The following is a 20,799-nucleotide window of genomic DNA, read 5'->3' as shown; positions in this document are numbered from 1 at the left end:
CACTATTTCTCTTTTTTATATATTGACGCAGTTAATCAAATAGGTGGGAACTGTTCTAGAAAGAAGAGACGCAGGATACTGAAACTGCTCTTCAAGCGGGAAGGTCATGGAGGAGTTCAGCTGTGTTGAATTGAAAATAGTTATATTTAATTTCTTTACTCATGTGTTGTTTGAATTCAAATAACGCACAATCATAGATAAATCTATGTTTGAACATCATAACACAAGATGGAATTATCTGAAAATACAGAACAAAAACTGGTGGAATGAAACTCCGAGTCCTGAGAGAAACGAGTTGAATAGGGATATAAATTGGCTGAAGGGAATGAGAGAGATACAAATTGTAAATTCAAAAGAAGCAGGGGCTGATAGAAAGATGAGGTTAACGAACATAACAAATCATGTAAAAATATACCGGTGCCAAGTCTGATCGAGGTTTGTGAATGAGAAGAGATTTAGAAGGGAAGGGAAAAGGGGAGAAAAGCGGATAACAACGAGACACTTCTAGATGCCAAAAAACTTTTAACAGAATTGAACGAAATGCACGTAAGAGATGATGATGATGATGGGGATAATGATATAATGAAAACGTATTTACAATACAACTTAAAATATGATACCCAGAAGGATCACATTAGCAGAGAATTAAAAAAAAGGTTCACAGTGAAACAAGGATAAATAAGACCGAAAACCGGGACAAATTGTTTGAGATGGGTTTGTGAGAGGGCAACGGTGTTTACTGATGTTGAGGACGCATCGCAGGTTCTGGATGAATCCGACGCATCATTTCGGCTTGATTGGCACTTTGCGCAGCCATTCCATGCTGCAACATTTGAAGGGGATTCGTTACTTGAGGCTGTTGTTGTTGTTGTTGAGCTTGAGCCTGTTGAAGTTGCATCATAAGTGCTGGATTTAGCATCAACTGTTGCAGTAGATGCATATGTTGCATATCAGGTGTCTGAAATATTAACAAAATTTATATGACCATTAGCAAAAGTTAAGACTCACAAGTGCCTGTGCCTGTTGTGCTGCTGCTGCTGCTGCCTGAACTGCTTGAGCATGTTCGCGGGCTGCCTGATCTCGTGCTGCAGCTTCTCGAGCAGCTTGCTCTCGTTCACGTTCCCGAGCAGCTTCCCGTTCTCGTGCTTCACGTTCCCGTCGTTCACGTTCTTGGTCACGCTGGGCTTGAGCCTGAGCAGCTTGCTGTTGCTGTTGTTGCTGCTGAGCAGCCATCTCCATTAATCGTGCAATATCTTGTTGGCTGGCTGCGCTGTTCGCCATTAATGCCATCATCTGCATCATTGCTGGATTCAATTGATTCGCTGCAGCAGCCGCATGCTGTTGTTGTTGCTGATGAAGAGCTTGTTGAGCCTGTTGTTGATGTTGTCGTTCTCTTTCTCGTTCACGTTGTTCACGTTGCTCCCGTTCTCGCAATTGCTGCGCTGCAGCATGTCTTTGCTGTTGCTGTTGTTCAGCTATCATTTTTTGTTGATGTTGATGAGCCATCATAAGCTGAAACTATAACAAAATTATAATAAACTAATGATTGTGGAATACGTACCTGAACTTGATGAGCTTCAAGTTGTTGTTGAAGAGCCATTTGATGTTGGAATGCTGCATTAACTCCTTGAGATTGCTGACCAGCCATCATCTGTTGCATTAATATTGCTGTAGGATCCACACCAAATTGTGGAGGCATCATTTGACGAAGAACTTCAGGAGGAAGATGCCCCAACATCACAGCCTGTTGAAGTTGTTGCAGATGTTGAGCATTTTGCTGAGCTTGCTGCTGGTGGATTTGTTGTGGAGTCGGTTGAGACTGTTGTTGTTCTTTCTTGATCTGATTTTGTTGAATTGCAACTTTTTCAGAGTCTTGAATTCGTTGATTTTGGAGATGAACCTTCTTCCTCTCCTCCTTTTCTTTGATGCTCTTCTCCCACACGCCACCAACTTTTATTTTGAAAATTAAATCGGTTCGTGCACACCGAGGACCACAAGATCTAACAATCGAACGAACAAACATCGCATTTTTTGTTTCAAATTCCACGTTGCTTCCCAATTCGAAAGTGTCTTCTGGGCTGTCAGGCTCCACGTTTTCATCGTCTTTTAGATCCGAATTCGTTTCGCCATTTGTTTCATCTCTAATTTCTACTGAAACAACAGCTGGTGTTTCACATACTTCATTTTCAGCTTCCATGGAGCACGTGGGCGTCGTGGGATCGGTTTCCACGCCGTTTTCCTTTTTAATTGTACCATTAAGTTCTAACTTGATCTCTTCAACTGATTCTTCTTTTTTGAATCCATTTAATACCGGCATTGGATCGTCATCACCTTCATCAATAGTCATTTTACCTTCTTCCTCATCGTCATCATCGTCATAACTTGGTTCTACTTTCATTCTTTTCGAGATAGTTTCACCATTTGGAGTCGAAGATTCTGGACCATGACCATTTGTGAGACCATTTGTCAGAGTTGGTGGTGGTGTTGTTGGCGATGCCGGTTCTTCAGAGCTGTTCGACTTCTCCACATTATTTATCACTCCATTATGTAATGGCCGCTTTGGAGCTCTCTTCACACTTCCATTCAATTTCTTCGTAGGTGTTTCTTCAGCAGTGAGATTTGGAGCACCATTCGATACAGTCGATGGTGATCTACGATCTGGAGTCTCGCTCATCGAAGAAGGCGTTCTGTAAAAAAATGTAATTAGTAAAAATAAAAATTTGAGAATGGGAAAGGCGCGATAATGATTCTGATGAAAATCGACATGATAAAAGAGAAACTAATCGGGGAGAAGATCAAAAGTGTAGAATAACGGAAAGAAAATGAAGAGAGAAAAAGAGATATCTAAAAAATCAAATTCAGACCACCCTTCCTTGTTTGTTCTTATCATTGAAATTTTTAAGGGAAAGCATAGTCAAAATTTTGATAAAATACATTTCATAGAATAAAAACCACGTGCTGTTCTTTGAGGGTCGTATTTAGAATCAAAATAACTGCAGAGTTGGCAGAGACCGATAGAAAAGGCAAGCGGTCGAACAACTACAAGTGAGAGAGAGAGAGGAAAGTCAGTTTGTCTGTCGGATAGAGAAAGTATGCAAATTCGAAAACGGATTAGCTGTTGATGGGAGGCAAACGGGATTAAGATTAACTGAGTTGTCCGCGTTTCGGCGAGAATGAAAAAATGAAACAAAAACAGAATACTAACTTTGCATTACCTACAAAACCGGATTTTGTACAATGAGAAAAAGAGAGCATAGCGGGATGATGACCGAGTATATGTGTACCCTTCTCTCGCACCACAGACGAATCGATAATTGCGCACACGCTCACGGTCAGTCTCTGTTCATTTGTCCCCTTTTGATGATGGTGATGGAGTCTTCCCTTTCGTTATTGCGCAATTTTCCGGTACATTCATTCATTGTCCATCATTGGATGAATAGAAAAAAAAGAAAAAAAAAATGGTGGGCTACGATAAACGAGTTTTCCTTTTTCTGGTTTTTGAACAAAAATAAAAATTTGAAAATCATTTTTATGCTTTTCGATCATTCGAAAAACCTAGACTACAGACGCAATAGTATTTTTCAAATTTAAAAACGGTATCGGTCACACGGCCACGTATAACAAAAAAAAGGCTCTCAACAAGATGACAAAGACTGCGAAAATGAGAAGAAATAGAGAGTGAACACAGCGAGTCACAAAGAAGCAGAAAGTAAAGAGACGAGAGAAGAAAAGACGGAGACGTCTCGACAGTGGACATTTTTCCCCAACGGACAGCGTGAAAAAAAGGCGTGGTCATGTTTCTTCTATTTCTCAAGTTATCGACATGAGCAATGAAAGTGTTTTTTTCGTTGAAAAATTATTTTTGAGGCATTGTACACAAAGATAAAAAAAAAGAAAATAATTTCCAATTAAAAAAAATCTAAATTCAGAGAGAACTTCAAGAAGTCTGTAGCTTTTAATTTAATATTCTTGACACATGTTGCTAGACAGAATAACCATAAGAAAGATAAATATCTCGAAGATAAAGTGCCGCAAATACGAGTTTGAAGGGAGGTGCGACATTTTTTTGCCGGCCGACCGCCCGCCGAGTGTGTTCGCCGCCGCGCGCGTTTAGGGGAAGAGGACATAAAAGAATGTTGGCATGCTGCCAAAGGAAAGAGCGCGCGCGAAAAGAAAGTGTCAAGTGGCGCACAAAAGAGAAGGTCTTGTCAAAAGAATGAGCAGTGAGTCTCGGGTGAGTGTCAGATACAAAAACTCTTTGATTAATGTCTCGAAGGAACCAATGGAGCTCGAAAGGTCATTTCAATGTATTTTTTGGTTGCTACAAACGCTAAACATTACTGGAGACTCAGCAAATTGTGGTGAACAAAATAAGGAGAATCGAATAAAAATTAATCACCAAAACTGAATTTGTTCAATTCTATTTACCGGAATAAATTTATTTAGGAACTCAAATTGCAGGACGATAATGAGAAAAAAAAGAACGGACATGAGGTATGAGAGGAGATAGCCTAAGCCGTTTCACCTTTATAATCGGCTTTTCACTAGCGGGCCCACCGAGAGTATCACAAGAGAGCACCTGCCGAATGAAAGCAGATGGTTCTCTTTCTGTGAAGAAAGAAAGACATCGCACACAGCATTATTGCAGTGAGATGACAGAAAACTGAGAAATGGGACATGATAGTGTGAAAATGAGAGCGGTCGTAAAGCTCGTGAGCTTCACTTCTCATTTTGTTGTAGTAGAAAAGTGAAACCTGCAATTTGAAACGAAAATCCAAAAACATGTCAATAATCTAGAAAGCCATCTTTCACAATTTTTAACAAAAGTTGCTCGAGAAGGAAATGAAGTAGATTAGTAATGCATACTCTTCTACTGATCATCATATATTGTTGCCATAGCAACAAACCAGAAAACCTTTCTGACAATGAAACAGCAGAAAAAAGATATTCGAAAGATAAAATTAACTTGATAAGAGTGAAACGACAGCGGGGGTAGCCATATCTCTTCCATTCATCGATCTGTATCATTCAATCGTCACAATTCATCGAGAAAAAAGAGAACGAAAAAAAAAAGTGGCAAATGTGTAATTGACAGCGATGATGATGAAGGAAAATTTTGAAGTGATAAGACGATAAGAATGAGTTCAGATAGATAAAAAGAACATGAGAGGCACGAGACGGGTGTATCATAATCGATTAATTATCTCAATATCACCTTTCCTTTTTGGCCAGAGAAGAGGGCGGCCGACCGTTGGCTGGCTGCCCGCTGGTTATCAAATGACGCCTCGAGACAAACATGAGAGAGAAGATGAATGAGAGAACACGAGAAAATGAGGTTGTAGAGAGTGAGAGAGATAGAGAATCATGTTCTATTTTCTACTTTAATGAATAAATAAGTTTGAGTATTCAGACAATAAATAAAATAGATTCAAAGCAAACACACCTTCTTCGTTGTTCTTTCTTTCCGGCTCTTGTCCTCACTCCGCTCTCTTCTTCGTCCGAATTGGAACGTTTGAAAAGACACGCTGGAACTTGAGATGGTCGATTCGCAATTTGTCGAAGTTGTCCGTACTTCTTATAGTGCAATCGACAATCTGTGCACAGCAAAAGACCGTTTGCGTGATGCCAGTCTTTACTTTCTGAAATAAAAATCATTGCAAAAAATCATGAAAACTGTTTAATAAGAAAATTTGAGTATTATTGAAGCTGAAAGTCGGTATCATAGTTAATTATATGTATTTTAAATGCATATTAAAAGATTAAAAGTTCCAAAAGTTCCAAAAAATCGAAATTTTAGAAGAAAACAGAAAAACCGATTTAAAGAAAAGAGCCATAGGGCGCGTTTGCATCACGGTCTTCACGAAAATGGAAATGCAATTTCCGTAGATCCGATCTCCCAAGATGGAGGCGGAGTACACCTATTTTCTGGGTTTTCTTAGTTCGAAATTATTTGATTTTTTATCAATTGTCGACATTCAAAAAAAAACAAAAAAATAAGCAATCAAAACCTGCAGACTTTCAAAAAAAAAAATCACCGGACTAAATTCTTGAAAATTTCATTTTGAAGTTATGAGAATTGACCGAAATATGTGTGAAAACTAATTAAGATTAAAAAATAACTGCAAATTTTCGTGAAATAATATGAAAACTGAGCAAATTGGGGTCTGTAGCGATCATTATGATCGAGATCGTGCCGAGACCCATTCGGAAAGTTGGCAGCGCCTTTAAACTGACGTGCCAAAATTTAGTGGAATTACGATAGTTTCTTTTTAAATTTGGAGCAATTGGAACATTTTTTGCCAAAATTAATTCAAATATTAAAAAAAAAAACAAACCTGCACCGTAACAATGATGACACGCTCTTCCTGATGGTCCGTTATTTTCTACGTCACTCTCACTTGCTGAATCGAAATCGAGATATTCCGTTGAAGTTGGACGAGAAGCTTTAACTTTTTCTTTTGTTGGCCGCTTGATACTCGTAGGATTGACTCGACGAGCAGCTTGTTTAGGTTTCGTAGCTTCTGGTGTCTTCTTCCACAGGTAGTAATAGGATACGAGTTGCTCCTGTAATCAGAGACTATAATTCATTCTAAATATTTCTACTACTTGATGCTGTTCAACTTCCACTTATAAGTGGCAGTTCGCAAAAATTAATGAGAGCGACAGTTGTGCTGATAACGAGACAAGAAATAAGAGAAACAAGAGTGAGAAAACAGATAGAAATGAAGAGATTTCCTCCTCCTTTCCCCTTTTCTTTTGTCACCAGAAAAAGTTCATGGTCGTAAATCTTAAGACGGGCAATTTGAAATGCGATAGATTTCACAGAATGAGTTCGGTTATTGGTTTTCGGCCGCACATTCGCAAGAAGAAAACAGAAGTTACATGAGTATTATGATATTGGGGCTACTTTTGGCCATTTGTACATTCTATGCTCTTTTACAAGAAACATAAGTGTCCAGAGCAGCCGAAAAAAACCTCTTGCATTCACGAACACTCAATCTGTTTGTTCTTGTTTTCCCTCTTCATTTTTTTCCGTAAATACAAAAGAGAATCAAATCGGGAAGAGAAGGAAAAAACGTGTCATGTTTATACACTTGTTCGCTCCAACAAAAAAAAAACGAGATTTCCAAATTCTTACCCGACTGTGATGTGGTAAAAGTTCCCGGTGAATTCTTGAAAAATTCTTTCCTAGTTGCTTGATACCCTTTGCAAATTTTTTCGCGTCGTCTTGTGTCATGTTGTCAACGTCTGTCGTCAGAATGATGTCGTTAGCATTCAACTCACTGAGTGCATCGTCAATTTTGTAACCACTTCGATGAAGTTGAATAATGGCTTCATCCATAAGTAGATCACTGACCTGAAGAGACTGGAAACGATGAGCGATAATGCTCGGTACAGGGTATAACAAAGCAACTAACCCGAGCATTTTTTTGCGAATCAAGCATATGATTACCACTTAGAGTGTAGGTACGGTAGCATCTTGCTAACTTTATATAATCTTCTTCTTCTCCTGATTCGATACTGTTTGGTCGATACAATAATTCGTCACGATCACTGTCATCACCTACTGAACATTCAGCCATGGGTGGTAATGTAGCCTGCAAAAAATTTGATATTAACGTCTAGAACCAAAGAGTTCGTTTAAAATTAATGAGTTGCTGAGAGCACACAAGAGCTCGAATATGAAGCTGACCTGGAAGGATGTTCCGACCCGAATGGCGTAATGCGTTGATGCCAGTTTTGTTGAATCTTGATTGTAATGGAGACAAAAGAAAAACGTATCGTTGTCAAGTGAGAAATCGGCGACGGTTCGTGCGTGCCGGACGTCTTTTACGTATTCTACTATGCACTTTCCCCTGCAAAAATAATGAAATTGAAATTGTGGTATTTATAGTGCTTATTCTAGAAAAATCAAATATACCAAAAAAAATTTAGAAAACTAAGTTTACTCTAATTGTATTTCAAGTAAGATTTTGGATTGGCAGCTTTTACCAACAAAAAAAAACAAACAATTTCTGACTTTTTAAGAAAGGATTTGCCAATTTTCAAAATAATTGGAAAATATTAAATAGAGAATATGATTTAATAAAACTTTAGGAATTCGATTTTGAGATCGAACAGAATTTTAAACTTTAATAGTTAATAGTTTTGAAATTTAATTATCTGCTCAAGAATAATAAAGGAATTCAAAAGTATGTAATTTCTTGTTGTGCTTACACTTTACGAAAAATTATTAAATTTATGCGAATACCATGAAAAGAAATGACCAAGAAACAAAGAATTATATGATGAAAAATTAAGAAAAAGAAGCGGTGGCGTGTGCATGTGCAACATGAAAAGTAACACAACGGGGCTCTGCCGGAGTGCGTAAGAAGAAGAAAAGACTGAGCCCAACTCGAAAAGCGACTTTGTGTTTCTTCCTCTATTTTAACAAGAAGCTCCTGTTTTGAAGAGTTTACAATAGTTTTTGAAACGTTTAACTTTCAATTTACAAGTATGACTATAATTGAAGAAAAATAGTATACGTCTAGTTTTTCAAAAAAAAAATCCACGTTGCAAAAACCTGAACACTACTCTCTGTTTGTTTTAAGTATAATAGCTATTAAAAACTGATTATTTCCAAATTTGGAACGATTAATTTGGAAAAAAGAGAAAGATAAGATTCTTAAAAAAAGTACAAAATTTGCAATTAAATTCGTGGGAGCGCTCAAAAATAGACCAAAAAAAGAGAGAAAGAGGGAGAAAAGAGTATTGTTGGCAACCTGCCAAAAGGGATTCGTTTCAAAAAATAGACGTAGACATCGCGAAAACGAGGCAAAAAACCTAAGGAAATGGTGATGGCGAAGAGGAAAAGAGGGATGAGACGGAAATACACTCTCTCCGGTTTGCCGCGTCATATGACGGGGAGGCCAAGAAAAAGAAGTCGACGACCGGACGCAGATGGCGGTGGCACACTTGGAACATTGAAATACGAGATGCTTAACCAGTGTGTTGAGAAACACGAGTGTAGTGTAGAAACAACGTCAAAGAGAAAAATAAATCAGTGTGGTAATTCAAAGGTATCAAAAGATTATCTGGATAAGCTGGAAAAGCTTAATACATCCAAAAACGAACAAGCTGATTGGAAAATGAGTAGAGCTCAGACGACAAGAGCCACGGCGTCTTGGTTACAAAAAGAAATGTTGCGCATATGTAAACGAGAAGAAAGAGTTAAAAGAGGGAGGAAGAGAACACAAAGTTTGCAATAAAAATGTGATTTGTTGTGTTGTGGTCGTTTCCGACATCCTTCTCTTCCAATCGGGTGGCCGAGCAGCGGGTGCCTTTTTATTAAATTGAGCTTGCAACAGCTCGAGAGAGTGCAGAGAACGCAGGCGGAGAAATTAGCGGAAAAGCTCAAAAAACGGGGTCGTCTTGTTTTTACAAGTTATTAAAACAACGAGGAAATGAAATGAGAAGGTTGATGGTGAAACGAGGACGATAAACAAGTGGAATAATTGATGTTTCGGCCGCTATTTCCACCATTTTCCAACACGTACAACACTCCCACCCCGTCCGCGCTCTCTTCGTCACATCAATTAATTCGGTCCCAGGGGAAATGTGCACATACACACACAGAGGACAAAAGAGATCGGAAGGAAAGTGAAAGATGATTGAGTAGCCAAAACTGATAGATCTCAACGAACGGAAAAATAATTAATGGCTGAAACCACGTGATAATTGTTGCAAATAATAAGTATTAATGAGAATTGCCAAGATAAAGTAGGCAGGTAGTTCTGACGCCTACCACCTAAACCTGGAAAATTCTGAGGCACTTGAGAACTCATTTTCAAAATTCTAATATTTTAACTTTGAAAACGAATCATGTCAAGGGGCAAAGAATTTTTCCAGTGTTTCAATTATTTTAAAGTTATTTTAATTTCAATTTTTTTAGTATTTTAAATTTAAAAAAGAACTCACCTTAAACATGAAACTGGTTGTGTAATTTGTAATTCCGAATTAAATAATTCTCGATTTAATGATTGCTGAAAAATAAATGTGAGTAATTCTGAAAATCTTAAAAATTAAACTAACTGGACATAAATGTGGATTGATTTCAAGCTCAGCTCGTTCTTGTTTCATTAAATTTAAAGATATCTCAGGTATATCGTCTGCTCTGAAGTACCTCGTAAGTTTCACTACCACGTGATCTCGTTTTGTCTGAAAATTGGTATTCTTTATTTTGTTTTGAAAAATATATAATCTCTTATCATTTTTTGAATACTATGTGTAGCCCTGTCAAAGGAATTTACCTTTTTTGATAAACTCAGTTTTCGGCTTTGAAAATCCAGAAGAAAAATTATCCCTGCGTTGTCAAAACTAGAAAATATTGTAATTTTGTTGCTCTTAGAATTTTGGCTTTAAAAACTAGTTATCCCAATTTCCTATTTAAATTCTAAAATAAGCTCATCAGTTGGTCACGTGAATGTGCTTTGTCAACAACAAAGAGGAACATTATGTTCTTCTCACAGCTCATAAAAGTGAGCAAACTTTCTACTTTTATTGTGTATACTAAAATGTATGTTTTTGTGATGATACTATAAAAGTGTTTGAATTAAAAAGTTTATGTTTTTTCACTTTCAATGCATTCTCTAATTCTCAACGACTTCCCGCGCAATCCGATTATGACACGGTTTTTAGTGGGTTCTGAAGGACGAACAAGTGGGCAAATGACTCAATGACATCTTCCTTATACTTTTATGTTTAAAAAAGTATTCAGTGCTATCAGTCGAAAGGAAAACATGAAGGGAATACATGAACCCACTAAAACTGTGTCAATATTTACACAAGTGCGGTTCTCTCCTCCTCTAAACCAGTAGTTCAAGGAACAAGGGAATGAAGAGATATAGAGAACAAGTAAATTGATAGTTGTTTGGAATTTGAGAAGAGGTCAGCAGAGATTATAAAGTATCAAAGAATCTCTAGTTTCAAAAAGAAAACCTCATTTTTCATTTTCCAAAAAGTTCAATTTGTCCTTAAACCCCCTTTTCTATCAATTTATTTCGAAATTGTCAAACATCACCCGGTTTCTCGCAACATTAATTTTTAAATGCCGAATTTGTTATCTTATCGCTACATTCACTGAGTGTTGCCCATTATATAAATATTTCATTGTAACACTGTGGAACGATTTGATCTATTGTGGTTCTGATTTTTGAGGAACAAGTTTCCAAGAAACAATTATTTCAAAAACCTTAATATGGCAGAACCATCTGCTGACATGCCTCACGATCTCATTACTCACATATTTAAATCCGCATATTGCCGCTATCACATACGGCTCGTTTTGTGACACTTCTACGAATACTGAATCTCGTAGCCTGTACAATGTGCCATCATGTGATTGAAACCCTTTTAGATCACTGTCTTGTCGATACCGGTATACCTGAAAAAATATGTTTAGTAAATCAGTAGATTTGTATGTTTCAAACTTTCAACTAACGATATTATATTAGAAACTAGTCTGTCTTATTTATCTTTCCGGTTTCTCTGTATCTTTGAGGTGAAATGAACTAGTGTTCACTTGTACTTGTCGTCTGCGTCTCTCCTCTCATTAGCTTCAGTTGTCAATTGGCACCTCGTCTCACACTAGGTCAATGCCAACTAACACTAAACTGTGAGAGAATGAAATATTATGAGCGCACATTTCAAAACAAACAAACAAATCATATAATGCGGCAAAAAATGTTTTTTTGTGTTTGTGTGTCTATTGTCGCATAGTATCTATCTTTTTAACTCTCAAGCGTCTCTTTTGTTTGTACTCTCTTGAGGGAAGAAGCATCTCTCTGGGGTCTCCGAAAACTTCTGTTGACTTTGCTTTCCTTGCCAGCCAGAAAAAAGCAATTGTCTCGAATTTCAGATCAAAAATTGGGCAGCTGTTTTTGCCTCGCTTCGCTTTTTTTTGGAAAACATGCGCACAATTCGAGGAAGTATGCTGCCGACTGACAACTAATCTAGTCAAAGTTCAATTTTCAATTTTTGACGAAACGAGAAGAGAGGTCACTTCGGTTTTTTTTTCGGCTCGCGATCTTCTCAGTGTTTGACTATCTGGTTCTTCTCGATTTGAAGCTCGCAATGTGTGTGTGTGTAAGCGCAATGTTTGAGGTTTAGCCATCAAAACGTTTCGCAGAAAAAACGGGTGAAAAAAGATTGAAATCCAGGTTTTTGTCTATTTGTAGCGATGTTCGTCTAATCGGGAGAGAATTTGAATTATGACCAGCGTCTCCTCTTCCTTTTGACCTCCCCTACACACTAAACTGCCTAAATGTCTGTGTCTCTTCCAAAAACTCGACAGAACGACAATTAATTGGTTTTTCGAGTGTTGAGATATTGAAGGGGAAGAAGATACGCATACATAAGATGTCTATTCAGATTATAACTATTAAAGAGTACAGGAAATTACTCAAATTTCAGATTTTTGAATTAAAAAATGACTTACTATTCCACGGCAATTCCTATCCGATTTGCCTGTAAGACTATAATAACATGGTTCAATATCGTAATGCTTTTGGGAAAATTCTGGTTCGTCATCGTTTTCCATTGGGGAAGAAACGCCGTCTGAAATTTGATAATTTATATTTTAAATTATTTCAAGTAGGCGGTCTTTAGAATCTAGATCACACAATCAAAAGTTACAAAAAAGAATTGCCGCATGTGTCTTCTTATGTGTTCGTACATTTGTTCGACTAATCCGCTAAGCGCTAATCCGCAGCGAGAATCATAACATTTTACGCTGGTGAAGATGGGGCCATCTTTCTAAAAGAACGGCCCCCACTGGGAATACCCGTATCTAGGTTGACATGACATACAAGAAGACACAGAGACGGTTCAGTTACAATTTCATTACCTTGGCTATCCTCAGATGACGACGGCACACATTCGTCCTCTTTGTTGACGTCTTCACTACTGCACTGGCTGTCAAAGCGGCTCATCTTTGTCTTGTTGCCTTTTTTAGTTTTTCCAGTTTGCTCCCCCAAAAATGATGAACTATCCTAAAGAATTGGTCTTAATTTGAATCATTGAGAACACACGAAAATCAGCTGGATAAAAAATGAAAAGATGAGATGAGAGAGGAAGATGGTGATGAAAAGCACAGAAGTTCTTTTTTCTTTCCCTCCGGAACCCTCTAGAGCCTAGTAAAAACACAAACTAGAACAGCACCGAGGGATAGAAGAAAGGAAGACGGGAGAGAGGAAAGGGATGAAGACGGGGTGGGGTGTGGGAGTGGCGTGGGGCGGGCGAGGGTCGTCGTCGTCGGTTAGTGGGGCACATACACAGAGCACATACACGACTGGTCCGTTAGGAAAAGAGACATTGGCGGCATCGCCGTCGCACCGCATTCATCAAATATTTTGGTGTATTTAGCAGCAGGAGCAGGACCACCGAGCGCCAAGGAATCTGATTGACTCGGAAGATCCATTAGAAGTCAAATACAACAGTAATTGGTAACACACATTTTCTAACTTACACAAATCAAATCTTTTCAAGAACTTGAATTGTTCACTATTTTCACAATCAATTAAGATCACAAGAGAAAATGTTTACTTAACTCAAGAACTTGATCAAACTTCATAAAATCCTTCAAAAACCTTCAAGCTTAATAAATTACTGTAACTCGTCATACGTTCGCACCTACTTAGCGCATACTAACAGATGATAGTAAATCGCAACATCATCCATTAAACGACTTGTCTTGTCCAGCATGTCGCTCAAAAAAGTCAAGTGATGATAAGAAAGAGGAAGAACGACAATTGTCAAGAAGGGGCAAGGTGTAGGAAAAGAGCTCAGTTTTCACACGTGACCTCGGCTCAACTTTCAGAATGAGTCCTGAAGTCTAGATCCTAGTGGACACTGTACTCACATTCAACTACCATAAGAATTGGGGAAAAATAAGTGTGTGTGAGAGAATGAGAACTGTAAAACAGACGCAGAGAATAGTGCTAGTACATACCACAAAAAGGTGGAATAGTCGGTGGAAGGGGGAGGACGGTGTGGCGGGAAGGGAGGAGAGGTAGTCACCGAAGGAAAAGAGAGAGAGAGAGGTAGAGAGAGACAACCCGAGAGACGAGACAACCGATGTATGTTTGCGATCAAAAACAGTTCGACGGTGACAGTGACGACCTCAAAGCAGACCGCCACTGTGTCTTGGCTTTCCATGACGTGGCAACTTTTTCAAAATATGAAATAACTCATTACAAGTGTTGTTGTGCTCTTTCATTCAACCAAACAGTGAGGAACGATGAATTATAAGAGAAAGGGGGAACGGGGGATTAGCCAGAATTGAATAGAAGAGGATGACCTGCTAATGACAATATGGCAAACAAGATGAGAGTCTTATGAATATCATTTGAACATTTTGAGAATCAAAGAACTGGCAACATTTCAGATGTTTTCTTTTTCCAAAATTTATTATGATACGACAGCCATTTTCACACAGTTCGTAATGTGCATAATAAAAATACAAAACGTGGGAGAGACCTGATGGTTGGTGGTCAGGTCAATTGTCAGGCTAGACAAACATAAATGAAAGACTCATGGGTGGGAGGAGACTAACCAACCAGATAGATAGTTCAAGTGGAATACACAAAACTGACGTGATAACAACTAAACTGTCTAAATTTCAATTTTCAAGACATACAAAGAGAAATACGAGTTGAGGATTAATTGCAAAAAAGGGGAGGCACATCATTTTTTGATCTCTGGAACGATAATCCGTTTTTCTTCCAATTTATATGTAAGTGAAAACATTTACGAATTCGTAGAGATGAATAAGATTTGATTGATTGTGATAACATCAGATGTTCTGTTTCATCAGATAAGATTAGAGAAAAAGGCGGCGGTGTCAAGTTAGGTTCGTCCAAACGTTGTTGAGTTTCAAAGGTCTACTAATTGAGAGGTTTTGCAAAAAGAGTTCATCTAGGTGCACATAAAAAATATCTTCGGGTTGAATTGTGTCCGCTTCTTGCCGTGCGGTGGCAGCAATAGCAGCCGCTTCATTCCAACTTCTCTATTTCCCCCGCTATCTAAACCTCTCGTCAGGCCGCCCGCCCGGGTGTCGTCGGCGCCTCCCCTCTCATATGTTTGCGAGTAAAATTGCCCTACGTCGCAAAAATAAACACCGATTGTGTCGACGTCTTCGTCTCGAGGAGCGGATGAATTGAGGAGGACCCCGGGAGCGGTAAAAGAAAGAGAGAAGGTCTCGCCACGATATTAATTGCCGTGTCTTTTACACACACACACACACACGTTCAGCTTTGATTAGTTTCGTGTTATTTTTTACATCTAATATCTGTGGATTGCTTCTTGATCTCCCACATGTGTCTTGCTGATGATTAAGCGAGAACTCTGTGATATGTGTCAGGGAGGAAAGTGAGAATGGATTGGATTTAAAAAAGGTTAAAATTGTAAAAATGAATAGAGGGAATAGAGGATAAGAGATAGAAAAGCGACAAGTGCCCCTTGGGATCCAGTAAACCATTGAATTCCGGAGACGAGTGTTCGCCGGCTTATGCAACCAACGGAAATGGTTTCGCGGTTTTTGAGGCGAAAAAAGAAAAAAGAGGAAGTCAATCAGGAGCCACTACATTACGCTGGCAAAAAGAGGAGGAAAGAGTAGTGAATGATTCAGTAAGTGAATTCCAGAAGTAGCAGAAAAAAGAAAAAGAAGTAGAAAAAAAAGGAAAAGAAGATGAGCAAAATGGACAAAGTGCGAGCAAATTTCTCATAGAATCTAGAATCTAGGAACGTCTGCTCTGAGAAGAAGACATCTGTGTGTCTTGAGTGGCAAATCCGTAAAACCACTTAATTGTCGCGTATACATATATCAAATTGATGGTAGCAAAGTTAGATTTAGTATTGAAATTTGTTAGAGATGAACTCTGAAATAGCACTTATTCAACTACAGGAAGGTAGGAAGGAGGAGAAAGAGTCAACAGCCATACGCACACACATATCTATCTGACACACAAACAATCATCTTCCTTTCCGAAAACCACCGCGAGCGCTCACTCTGTGTCTCTCTGTGTTCAGAGGGAAAGGCCTCCCACCGAGAACTGACTGAATGAATGAGTGAATGGGTCGTTGGATGGTTGAATGAATAAGTGAGGAGCGCAAGCGTAAGGAGGAGAAGATTAAGACGGCAGGAAGAAGATCATATCAAACGACTTTAAAAATTTTGGAAATAATCCCACCAAGAAATGCAGCTGTTTCTTAAAGAAAGGTCAATAGTAGCAGTAGCACTGAAACGAGCAAAGGTATTGCCATGTTACACCTCATTAACCGATTACATACATTACATCCTGTTATCCAAAGGGTCATTTGAAGGTAATAGGTACTAACAGAAGACAATAATGAGAGTGAGGTGTCAAAGAGTGGACAACATGTGGGATTAAGAAGAAGAACAAAAAATGAGTGAAATGTGATATGATTGCGGAACAGCTTACTAGCAGGAAAAAGTATAGAAGATGAACATAAGGAACATAGTGTCAAGTGCAAAAACGGAAGAGATGATGAGATGGGATGATGATGAAAAGTTTCTAGTGAAAAGAAATGAAGACTTTGTCGGCGAGGAGGTGATGACGCGCAGACGCATACAATTTGGTATGCCTATGGTCTTGTAGACTTCAACCAATTTTCATCAAACACTCCTTGAGAAGGCCCATACGATCACTCTGTGGCAATTACTGTAGATGACCTCCTCGTGTTTTGACACCATAACACATTCAAATAAACAATTGCTTCAATTGTTCCAAGGTATCAATCCTTACCACCTCACCCGAGTTTGTCGTGCTCTAAGCGCGTTTTCTCAGTTCGCTCACCTGTGTGCTAACAAAGCAATGCTTGAGATGACTAGCGGAAAGAAGGAGAGGGTGGTAGTGGGTATCATTAGGTGAACGGGCGAGATGTGGGAGAAGAGATCTGTCCTGTGGGAGGAGGGCAATGGCTACCATCAGAAAACATCACAGCAGATGGTGCGTATTATAGTAAGTACAAGCGATGATGACTGACACAGGGGGCCCGACGGCATGAAAAGGGAAGTGAAGGGGAGAGAAAGCAGGCAAAGGAACGGGAAATCGTAGTGGACGGACGATGACGGAGAAGTAGTAGGAGAAAATTGAAAATTAGCAAACAATTGAAGAATGGTTTCATAGTTTCCATATTATTTTCTGAAAGAAAAGGACTTCCAGTCACTATCTAGACCCCATTTACAGGTGCAGCTAGAAGAATTCACCATTTTGTAGCAATATGAATATTGTATACACAATCGCAAACAAATTTAGTATACAAAACATTTGGTTATATACAAACGCAAAAAAAGGTTCAGTTTCTGCACAGTCTGGAAAGGAATGTTGTGAAATCAAATGTGTCGTAAACAAGTTTAATCAGTGAATGTTTCAGTTGTCTGTTCTGAATACTTTCTCTCGGAAAATCTAAATTTCAGAGATCTATAGAAACTAAAAAAAAAACATCTAACCACATTGTTCAGAAACATAATTTACGGCGAGCTAAAAAGAGAACAAGGACAAGTGTTTCGATAGGAACTAGAATGCTAATGACCTAATGAATAGGGAAGAAATCACATCTAATTCCACAATCATAAACCTTTGGGACCAATCGATCCGGGGCTAGTCCACCAATACTACTTGTCAAGTCGTAAATCTCGAGAAGGTCTCCTCCTACTCCTTCATAGTTTTCTTCCACTGCCTTCCATTCCTTCAGATGTGACGAAGACTCCCAGAACACGCGTGACAAGGAATTAGAAGAAGTGGCGTAGAAGATGAAAAAGGAGATGGAGAAGAGGAAAAAGATGAAGAAGTCGGGGTTAGAATGCGTGTAGAACAAACACATACGAGTGCTGATAACAAATGAAGCATCAGGGTGATAAGCGTTGTCGCCGGAGGTGGCGATCACATGCGGGAAAAGTGAAGGTACTTGAGGACCCCTAAAAAACAAAGAGTGAGGGAAAGGTGTCGATTGAACATGGGGAGGGGTTGCTTGTAGGTCGCACGATTATGGCGATGAAGACGACAACGATGAAGTCGGTGACGACGTTGTCGTCGGTGAAAATGAAGGGGAAGATTTTGGAGGGCGCTAGACATAAATTGGAAGCGGAGACGAAGCGGAGGGCCGGCGCGTAGCGCAAGCGCCAAAGCGACTATACCAAAAAGACAGTGCGTGCGGTGCAGAGTCGGCAAACACGATTACTTGTATAAATATATTCAATTGGGGTAGAAAAGAGGGGGAAGGAAAAGGGAGGAGGCGATTTGGTTGCGTTGGTGTGTTCTTTTCGTGGGATCTTTCACACGAGAAGGTCATTAGGATAAGATTTATGAGATAGGCCTACCTGGTTAACTGCTTCATATTGCTTCAGTTAACGAGGTGTTCTTGGGAAGATACATGTATGATGTAGAATTCCTATTCATTTGGGGTGATGTTATAAACACGAAGACATTAACTATACATACTTGTAAGTCTGAACACCGAAAATGAAAACTGAAAACCGCCTGACATATGCTGTCCAAACTGAAATGCAGGAGTCAAAACAAAACACATGCTGGCTAACGGGGCGGTCCAAAAAGAACAAGGCATAACAAATGTACATAGAGACACATTCACTCACACGCACACATATCTCTCTACTATAGAAGTTTGACAAGTGAAAATACGGTAGATAAGCACAGGCAACGCGCTGACGAAATACGCGACAGTCTATATAGAGTCAGTGATTTTGAAGAGACATAGACAAATGAAGGTCGAGAGAAAATAAAGAGAGGCGGCGAATGATGACAGACGGGCAACGGGTGGACGAATGGCGACAATGGTCTCAAGATTTAGTTAGTGACAACCTAGAATAATAAGCGAAAGCGTGTGAACGAAATCGTTCCGATAATTCCGAAGAGGTGTTAGTGGATAATCGTTGACACATTGGGAGCAAGGCATAGAATGTGCGGGAACTTCAAAGTGACAGGAAGTGGGACGCCCTTCTTCTTCTCTTCTTTTTTACTCTGGTCATAACCAAGAGAGCTGTTGGTGACCGACACATTGTGAATTATGACTCACATAGAGAACAAGGGGTAAATACTAATAGTAAGAGTTGGCCATATAGATACATCCATCCTACTGTAGCAATTTTCTGGAATAAATATATTTCCCTTGTGCTTGCAGTGTATCCATAAACGTAGACTAATTATTTCTGTGATAAAAAACCTTCAAAAGTTGTTCATTCATTTTGCCTGATGGAGTCCCTCACCACCCGAGAGGAAATGGTGACTTCCTGTGGCATGCGCCGGCGGAAACAAATCATTGAGGGCGGAGTCGCCGGGCGCTGCTCGGTTAGAGAGTTTCGCAGCACAAAAAGTGTGGAAACGGGTAGTTGAAGCAATGGAAACAGAGAGCGCAAAGAAGCAATCGAACGAATGTTTTGTGTCTAGTGTACGTGTCGAGTGACAGGAGTGACAATGTGTGTGTATGTATGTGCTCATATATGGACGACGCAAGTGGTCCCGTTTTCTTATTCTCCTTCACCGAACCATCGCAGTTTGCCGGCTGGCAGAGGAGAGTGTCTAATTGGTGTGACACGGCTAGGAGGAGATGGGGCAGGAGGAGACTCTTTCCGCAATGTAACAAGATTTGGAGCGGGTGGGAGAAGCTCGCCATCCGTGACGCCGTGGCGCAAAAAGAAACCGAAGAAGTAAAGGAGGGCGGACAACGAGGGTCCACCGTCCTCCAAAAACACGAAAAAGAGACATAACGAGAAGAAGACGGCGCCCCACACAGGGAATGAGAATTGAAGAGGGGTCGCGCAGTTGGAGGAAATGGAGTGTATGTTGAATGATGAGACATTGAGACACACATATGAACGGCTTATCGAAAGAGCAAACAATTCGCCAACCATTGCCTGTTGATGGAATGGCTTTCTGTTTGAAATAAAGTTGTTCAAAGTGTTATAATAGTTGAAATTGACTTGTTGAGTGAAATTGAAGGATTCTAAGAACAATAGAAACCACCTCATCTTCAATGAAATAGGTTTTGGTTGCATCGAAAGCTTCACTCATTTAATTGCTCACCAAATTACCCTTGTCGGTGTGCCACATCATTCAAAGAACAGAAACCGAAATCACAACATTTATGTTTTCTGTCCCATTTTTTTGCGTCCTCTCCGTTTTCCTATGTCTTATTTTCTTTGCTATTCACTAGCCATCCAATTTCGTTTTCTTCCAACATCAGCTGCTGGCTCTACATCAAAGTAGTGCAAAAAACACAAAAAATGGGGGAACCGGTGGTTTCCCTTTATATCTTTCTGCACTACTGATATTTTTCTGCGTCTCTTCATCTTATAAACTATTTCATGTAGTTCTGACTTTTGAAGAGACGCAGCAGTTGTGAAGTGTGAACAGCTGAGAGAGAAGAAGAGGGGGAGACACTGCAGGCAGTCGGGTGGCGCTAATTGAGGGGAGACCACCGAGAAGAGATTATCTCTGTCATTCACACGCCAGATGATTTGTGCGTTCATTTTTGTGTATTTGACCGCCATGCCACGCCATAATTAATTGTGTACTTAGTACTAGTTGCTTGTTTTTTCTCGTTCTTTTTGGAAAAGGAAATGGGAGGAGACTCTAGGCTCTCGGGGCGTTTGTGTCAATTCGCAAATACGTTTTCTCCCTTTTTTCTATAACAGACATTGAAAGGAGAGGCACGCATTGCGCAGAGACCCTCTTTTTTCTTGTTTCTTGACCGAAATGCCGAAAAATGAAAACGATTTAG

The 20,799-nt window shown here is 39.4% G+C and overlaps 1 protein-coding gene and 18 non-coding genes across 36 annotated transcripts; 12 read left to right on the top strand and 7 right to left on the bottom strand.

Moving 5' to 3' along the window:
• Positions 1-142: 142 nt before the first annotated feature.
• egl-27 lies at positions 143-13,041 on the bottom strand (the record flags this gene model as incomplete). 18 transcript variants are annotated; one of them, NM_171011.4, is made up of 13 exons in its annotated part: positions 143-958; positions 1,009-1,518; positions 1,562-2,687; positions 5,444-5,639; positions 6,336-6,564; positions 7,139-7,366; positions 7,419-7,598; positions 7,694-7,856; positions 9,958-10,022; positions 10,072-10,197; positions 11,282-11,422; positions 12,476-12,594; positions 12,884-13,028. In NM_171011.4, the coding sequence occupies 13 exons, from the start codon at positions 12,966-12,968 to the stop codon at positions 737-739; spliced, it is 3,390 nt and encodes a 1,129-aa protein (NP_741012.1). The 18 variants fall into 18 exon arrangements, with proteins under 18 accessions (NP_741012.1, NP_001431047.1, NP_001367420.1 ...); NM_001381463.1 differs by having other exon boundaries at positions 147-958; positions 7,139-7,357; positions 12,884-13,041; NM_001313565.3 differs by having other exon boundaries at positions 737-958; positions 1,009-1,512; positions 12,884-12,968.
• C04A2.16 lies at positions 4,686-4,809 on the bottom strand. Its single transcript, NR_101704.1, has one exon. It is a non-coding gene; the product is annotated as a small nucleolar RNA C04A2.16 (small nucleolar RNA).
• Positions 12,356-12,462, top strand: C04A2.9. The gene has a single exon (NR_051287.1). It is a non-coding gene; the product is annotated as an Unclassified non-coding RNA C04A2.9 (non-coding RNA).
• Positions 13,042-13,091: 50 nt separating the features above from the next.
• Positions 13,092-13,304, top strand: C04A2.14. The gene has a single exon (NR_051286.1). It is a non-coding gene; the product is annotated as an Unclassified non-coding RNA C04A2.14 (non-coding RNA).
• A 418-nt stretch (positions 13,305-13,722) lies between these two features.
• On the top strand, positions 13,723-13,908 carry C04A2.12. Its single transcript, NR_051285.1, has one exon. It is a non-coding gene; the product is annotated as an Unclassified non-coding RNA C04A2.12 (non-coding RNA).
• Positions 13,909-14,042: 134 nt separating this feature from the next.
• On the bottom strand, positions 14,043-14,259 carry C04A2.10. The gene has a single exon (NR_051284.1). It is a non-coding gene; the product is annotated as an Unclassified non-coding RNA C04A2.10 (non-coding RNA).
• Positions 14,049-14,271, top strand: C04A2.13. The gene has a single exon (NR_051283.1). It is a non-coding gene; the product is annotated as an Unclassified non-coding RNA C04A2.13 (non-coding RNA).
• A 777-nt stretch (positions 14,272-15,048) lies between these two features.
• On the bottom strand, positions 15,049-15,177 carry F31E8.19. The gene has a single exon (NR_051282.2). It is a non-coding gene; the product is annotated as an Unclassified non-coding RNA F31E8.19 (non-coding RNA).
• C04A2.8 lies at positions 15,060-15,192 on the top strand. Its single transcript, NR_051281.1, has one exon. It is a non-coding gene; the product is annotated as an Unclassified non-coding RNA C04A2.8 (non-coding RNA).
• A 702-nt stretch (positions 15,193-15,894) lies between these two features.
• F31E8.7 lies at positions 15,895-16,177 on the bottom strand. The gene has a single exon (NR_051280.1). It is a non-coding gene; the product is annotated as an Unclassified non-coding RNA F31E8.7 (non-coding RNA).
• On the top strand, positions 15,908-16,186 carry F31E8.18. Its single transcript, NR_051279.1, has one exon. It is a non-coding gene; the product is annotated as an Unclassified non-coding RNA F31E8.18 (non-coding RNA).
• A 1,702-nt stretch (positions 16,187-17,888) lies between these two features.
• Positions 17,889-18,379, top strand: F31E8.9. The gene has a single exon (NR_051277.1). It is a non-coding gene; the product is annotated as an Unclassified non-coding RNA F31E8.9 (non-coding RNA).
• On the bottom strand, positions 18,081-18,368 carry F31E8.21. Its single transcript, NR_051278.1, has one exon. It is a non-coding gene; the product is annotated as an Unclassified non-coding RNA F31E8.21 (non-coding RNA).
• Positions 18,380-18,973: 594 nt separating the features above from the next.
• On the top strand, positions 18,974-19,178 carry F31E8.10. Its single transcript, NR_051276.1, has one exon. It is a non-coding gene; the product is annotated as an Unclassified non-coding RNA F31E8.10 (non-coding RNA).
• A 124-nt stretch (positions 19,179-19,302) lies between these two features.
• On the top strand, positions 19,303-19,436 carry F31E8.15. The gene has a single exon (NR_051275.1). It is a non-coding gene; the product is annotated as an Unclassified non-coding RNA F31E8.15 (non-coding RNA).
• Positions 19,437-19,615: 179 nt separating this feature from the next.
• Positions 19,616-19,754, top strand: F31E8.16. Its single transcript, NR_051274.1, has one exon. It is a non-coding gene; the product is annotated as an Unclassified non-coding RNA F31E8.16 (non-coding RNA).
• A 521-nt stretch (positions 19,755-20,275) lies between these two features.
• On the bottom strand, positions 20,276-20,417 carry F31E8.20. The gene has a single exon (NR_051273.1). It is a non-coding gene; the product is annotated as an Unclassified non-coding RNA F31E8.20 (non-coding RNA).
• On the top strand, positions 20,286-20,430 carry F31E8.17. The gene has a single exon (NR_051272.1). It is a non-coding gene; the product is annotated as an Unclassified non-coding RNA F31E8.17 (non-coding RNA).
• A 127-nt stretch (positions 20,431-20,557) lies between these two features.
• F31E8.13 lies at positions 20,558-20,761 on the top strand. The gene has a single exon (NR_051271.1). It is a non-coding gene; the product is annotated as an Unclassified non-coding RNA F31E8.13 (non-coding RNA).
• The last annotated feature ends 38 nt before the right edge of the window (positions 20,762-20,799 follow it).

The sequence above is a fragment of the Caenorhabditis elegans genome, chromosome II (assembly GCF_000002985.6).
Source record: "Caenorhabditis elegans chromosome II".
Classification (NCBI taxonomy): domain Eukaryota; kingdom Metazoa; phylum Nematoda; class Chromadorea; order Rhabditida; family Rhabditidae; genus Caenorhabditis; species Caenorhabditis elegans.
This window is presented reverse-complemented; position numbering and strand designations above follow the sequence as displayed.